Source organism: Xenopus laevis, chromosome 1L (assembly GCF_017654675.1).
Source record: "Xenopus laevis strain J_2021 chromosome 1L, Xenopus_laevis_v10.1, whole genome shotgun sequence".
Classification (NCBI taxonomy): Eukaryota; Metazoa; Chordata; class Amphibia; order Anura; family Pipidae; genus Xenopus; species Xenopus laevis.
Genome location: NC_054371.1, coordinates 55,406,692 through 55,412,691, shown reverse-complemented (window position 1 = coordinate 55,412,691; position 6,000 = coordinate 55,406,692). Strand labels below are relative to the sequence as shown.

General features: G+C 35.5%; 1 protein-coding gene across 2 annotated transcripts in view; it reads right to left on the bottom strand.

The window, feature by feature from the left end:
* The window catches only part of fstl5.L (follistati like 5 L homeolog), a 286,103-nt gene that overhangs the window by 67,464 nt on the left and 212,639 nt on the right, over positions 1-6,000 (bottom strand). For both annotated transcript variants that reach the window (XM_041589323.1, XM_041589325.1), the window contains exon 8: positions 1,598-1,718. In XM_041589323.1, the coding sequence (XP_041445257.1) occupies positions 1,598-1,718 (121 nt within the window). The remainder of the gene's footprint in view (positions 1-1,597; positions 1,719-6,000) is intronic.

Genomic DNA, 6,000 nt, shown 5'->3' with positions numbered 1-6,000 from the left:
CCGAAAACACAAATAATTTGAGCGAGTTTTTTCCCCATCGAAAAACTTGATTAATTTGAGTTTTGAGGTTTCGGGACTCAAACTAGCAGAGTGAGGTTTTTCCCATTTGATTTTTTTCTTAAATAATATACCATTCAAGTGAGTTCATTCGAGTCCATTTGAGCGATAACAAACCTCTAACACTCAACCACCTAAATAACCCCCTAAATATTAATTTTCACAATAGTGAATAGTAATTGCTGTTGAAAATATGCATACATTTTCAGTGTGCTGTGTACTAAGGAAAGTACATATTGAACATGTTGAAGGACATAACCTGTGTTTTCACCAGAAAAGGGCAGGAGGAAGATTACATGAAAATATGGGTCTATCAGTACAATAGGCCAGATTCAATTCAGTGTGAGAAAAAGTTATCTCACGGTTTATCACATGAAAACCTGTGGACGAGATTGAATTTCTCCTAATTCAGTTCAAGTTTTATTTTCATAGACTTCAAGAGAATGATAATTTGTGAGAACTTTTTCTGAATTGAATTGCATCTCAAATTGAATCTTGTCCATGAGTTTTCATGTGATGAATCTTTTTCTCACTAAATTGAATTTGACTAGTGATGAGCAAATTATTTCGGCAGGTATGGATTTGCAGCAAAATTCTGATTTCAAAATATGTGAAACTGCGTTAAAAATTTGCCACAGAAAAATTTGCAGCACCAAAAAAAAGTTGCCATATGAAAAAATGCCCATTGACTTTAATGCACCTGGAGTGAGCAAAAAGTTGCACAAGTAAAAAATTGTCGTGCTTCAGAAAAAAATGTATTGCCTATTGACTTCAATACATTTTGCAAATTTCATTCATTATTAAATCTGATCCATTGTTGGAAACAGGGCTCTACAATGTCAGATAGCTTCTGAATCTCCAGGGTTGTGACCGTCTCAACCGGCATGATTACAGGGAGCATAATGGCCTTTAATTACTTATACAAGTCATGGAATTAAGGTTATACAGGTCATGGAATTACAAGGGAAATTCTACTTAGTGCCCTCAGAGTTCTATATTTATAGTAGGAGCTACATTTTTTTTATAATGCACAAGTTATTGTTTTTTAATTATTTGACTTCTTCTTCTGAATCTTTTTCAGCTTTCAAATGGGGGTTACTGTAAAGCTATACAAGCTATACATTTATAGTCAATGCTTCTCTATATTACTTATCTTTCTATTCTGACCCTTAATCGATGATTGTTAGGGTAATTTGGACCCTAGGAACTAGGTGGCAAAATTGCAAACTGGAGAGCTGCTGAATAAAAAGCCAAATGATTAAAAAATCACAAATAAAAAAATGAAAGCCAATTGCAAAATTACATTTCTCAGGATATCAGTCTCTACATCATATTAAAGGTCAACTCAAAGGTGAACAACCCCTTTAAAAGATGCTAAAGTGGTTGAGTTAGACTCTTTTTGTAGTTGACTTGCATAGAACTCATAAAAAGAATATATTTTTCTTTCACATTTTTCCTTTTTCAATTAAAACACAGACTTTACTAAAGGAAATGCTATAAAAAGATTTCATTTTTGTGGCATTGTGATTAGAATACCTACCATTCACTTGGAGAATATGAATCTGATAAAGCTTATCATAGCCATCAGCATGGCAACTGTAATTTCCCATGTGAGTTGTGGTAGCCTTGGTAATATATAAAGATCCATCATCTCCAAAATCCTAAAGGGATAATTTCATAAAAAATAAAGTTATTGTAAATATCTCAATAATATGTCATTAATTACAATCTTCTGCCTGGCAGAGGAGAGTTAATGCAAGAGATTTTACTTTTCAATCACCAATCTTTGAGTTATACTGAATTTATTTTTTATACAGTGTTTGTCGGGAACAGAAGAAAAAGGGAAACAGTGTATAGTCCATCTTTTTTCATATTTATATTATGATATATATTTTATTATGGTGTGATAGAGGGGGATAGCAGGGTTGAGGAAGCAGAAAAGGAAAAAAGTAAACTTTTAAAGTTATTTCAAAGATATATACTGTAGATGTCAAAAATGTGCACTCAGAGCTTGCTTAAAAATGTATTTGGAATCACATTAAAGTTATTATATGTGCAAGAGACTCATGTTGGTATCTGTTTAAAAATGAACACATTGTTCAGTATAAAAATAAAAACTGGGTAAATAGATTGTACAAAATAATAAATGTTTTCATTATAATAAGTTTGCCAAATATGAAATCTATGAAGATTGAAGTGAACGGATATCTAACAAAACAATACTATTGAGCTGGATAACAGGTCCCATACCTGTATAATTAAACTTACAAATGTAGCTATAATCATTCACCATAATTGTTAAACCATGATTATAATATACACTCAGGGGCATATTTATCAAGGGTCAAATTTCAAATCGAAAAAACTCAATTCAAAAAGACCAACCGAAATTAAGTCAAATTCGATTTGTTTTTCCCAAACAAACTTCTATTTTTTTAAAGTCCACAAATTGACTCCAAATAGGTTCTAGGAGGTCTCCAATAGGCTAAAACAGCAATTCGGCAGGTTTTAGATGGCGAATGGTCGAAGTCGGATTTTTAAAGAGACAGTACATGATACATTTGAAACTAATTTGGACTATTCCCTAGTCGAAGTACACAAAAAAAATAGCTCAAATTAGATTTTTTTTTTTTTAAATTCACCTAGACCTTTGATAAATCTGTCCTATTAAAGTTGCCTGTACATAGCAAACAATGCAAACCTCTAGGTCACACACTTCAAAGCAAATTAATTGCACCAATAGTTATATAAAGCAGGAAAGTCTTTCACATTTGCATATATAGACACTTCAAGAGCAACCCACTTGTCTGAACTAGCTCATTGCAACCAGTGTGTTAGAGTGCTTTGAAAGTTCAAAAAATTTGAATTTATTGCAATGTGCATCATGCTCACTGTCCTAATAAAGGGCATATTACCAGTCTCTTAATGACCATGTTGAATGAAAACTCCTCATTGTAATCAAAATATTGTGTAGTGTTAGAGTTCCACAATTATTTACACACAAAGACGGAATCACTGTTGCTTTTGCAGGGACCTTTAGCGTTAATTTGGCTTTAGATCCATAAATGTTCTTATTTCTCTAGTTGCGGTGTTAAAGCCTATGTATCTAGTTTACCGTTTTATATATTTCTGTTAGTGGCCCATAGGCTGATGACCACTTCCTGCCACACTTTAATATGGTGTTCCTCTTTGGTCTGCATCTGTTGAACCAGGTGGATGTTCCACTGAGGTAGGGGAGCAGGGACCCCATGAGGTTTAGCCAGTGCAAAGGCTATCCACTGTTATAGCAGGAGAGCGAGACAGTTAGCATTAGCTAGGAAGAGCAGTATGTGATCCAAATAGGAGGATAGAAGGCCATATCTATTCCCTAGGTTCTGTTTGCTTAAGTGGAGGGACCACAGTACTGACGAGGGATTCAGGCATAGTTTCCTCCCTGATCCATGACTGCTGCAGGGGATCTGGACCATGTGAGGAATTGACAGCCTATAAGATGAACTTGTCCTGTTGATTGAGGGTCTAATGAAACCCATGTCCTATTCAATCTAGTTTGACGTGGCTTGTTTAAACCAAAATAGGGTTACATATTTATCACTGAGCCATGTGAGAATCTGTATCCCTCCAAACTTAACAAGAAATGCACTTCAGTTGTGTTGCTAACCACAAACCAATCAGACATGCATTTCACACCAGGACCATGTTTGACATTAAGGATAAAAATCAGCTTTGTTGCACTTTTTATTATAGCTAAAAAAAATCTTTAAAAGCATTTATCAAAGACAAAAGGCCAGGAAAAATCAGTTATACATACGTTGAATCCTTAGTTGTCATGGAAACTACCTTGATAATTGTTTCAAGCTTCAATGTCACTACATTTTCTGATACAAGTACTTGATCATTTCTATAGGGCTCATTTACCAATACATTCCTTGTGCAAAGTGCACAAATGAGTGACAACTGACATGCTTTTTACACACAATGAGTTATTTTCCATAATTTCATGATGCGTTGCAACTTGCCTGTGATTTAGCAATGACGTTTCCTTGTATCCATAGGCCCTGTACTATGCAACCTGCACTTGTATGCAACTGCCAATCTGGCTGTAAAATATGTACCTGTATATGCAAATAAGTTTGTGAACAGTATTTTTATGTGGTGCTTTGCACTTTACCAAGTAAAATTTATTCAAGTACATTATAATTAATGTAATACTTATTCCAGTTCTATACAATGTACACCTGTTTATAGCATGCTGTATCACTGATGTACATCACTGATTTCAAGCTAGGATACACAAATGAGCAGTATAATTTCAGTACAGGTATGGGACCTGTTATCCAGAATGCTCGGGACCTGGGTTTTTTCTGATAACTGATCTTCCTGTAATTTGGATCTTCATACCTTAAGTCTACTAGAAAATCATGTATACTTTAAATAAACCCAATAGGCTAGTTTTGCTTCCAATAAGGATCAATTATATATTAGTTTGGCACAAGTACACGGTACTGTTTTATAATTACAGAGAAAAAAGGAAATCATTTTAAGCAATATGGATTATTTCGATAAAATCTAGTCTAAGGGAGATGGCCATTCCTTAAAGGGATAACATGTTTTTTTCAAACGCATCAGTTAATAGGACTGTTCCAGCAGAGTTCTGCACTGAAATCCATTTTTTAAAATAGCAAACAGATTTTTTTTATATTCAATTTTGAAATCTGACATGGGGCTAGACATATTGTCAGTTTCCCAGCTGCCCCCAGTAATGTGAATTGGGCTCTGTTGGATTATCGCTCCAACTTGCTGTACTGCAAGTTGGAGCGATATAACCCCCTCTCCCCACCCAGATAGCAGCTACCTAACAAAAAATAACAGCTCCCTCGTAGATCTAAAAACAACACTCAATAGTAAAAGCCAAGTCCCACTGAGACTGATTCATTAAGTAGGAGAAAAAACAGCCTGCCAGAAAGTAGTTCCATCCTAAAATGCAGGCACAAATCACATGACTGGGGCAGCCGGGAAACTGATTATATGTCTAGCCCCATGTCAGATTTCAAAATTGAATATAAAAAAATCTGTTTGCTCTTTTGAGAATTGGATTTTAGTGCAGAAGTCTGCTGGAGCAGCACTATTAACTGATGTGTTTTGAAAAAAAACATGTTTTCCCATGACAGTATCCCTTTAATTAGGAGTTTTCTGGATAATGGGTTTCTTGTAGGTACAGTCCATGCCTGTACCTACAAGTTAAAAAATGTATTGTTAAAAGGCTTTCGGGCTCATTTACAGTTCATTCTGCTAACAGACACAATTCTGCACTTTTAAGGCATATTGCACACAGAGTAATTGCAGGTTTGTGCAGATGTGTGCTAAGCGAAATTGTGTCCGATCCGTCATGCCTGTCATTAATATTTCAGTTGAAATCACTGGGGCTCATTTATAAACTTTACGCAAGGCAGATTGGTTAGCAAAGTGAATATATTTGCCCTGCACATGGTTGTATTTATAAAGTTGAATAAGGGGCCGATTCACTAAGGGTCGAATATCGAGGGTTAATTAACTCTCGATATTCGACTAGGAACTAAAATCCTTCGACTTCGAATATTGAAGTCGAAGGATTTAGCGCAGATAGTACGATCGAACGATCGAAGGATTATTCCTTCGATCGAACGATTAAATCATTCGAATCGAACAATTCGAAGGATTTAAATCCAACGATCGAAGGAATATCCTTCGATCAAAAAAAGTTAGCCAAGCCTATGGGGACCTTCCCCATAGGCTAACATTGACTTCGGTAGCTTTTAGATGCCGAACTAGGGGGTCGAAGTTTTTTTTTAAAGAGACAGTACTTCGACTATCGAATGGTCGAATAGTCGAACGATTTTTACTTCGAATCCTTCGATTCTGAGTCGTAGTCGAAGGTCGAAGTAGCCCATTCGATGGTCGAAGTAG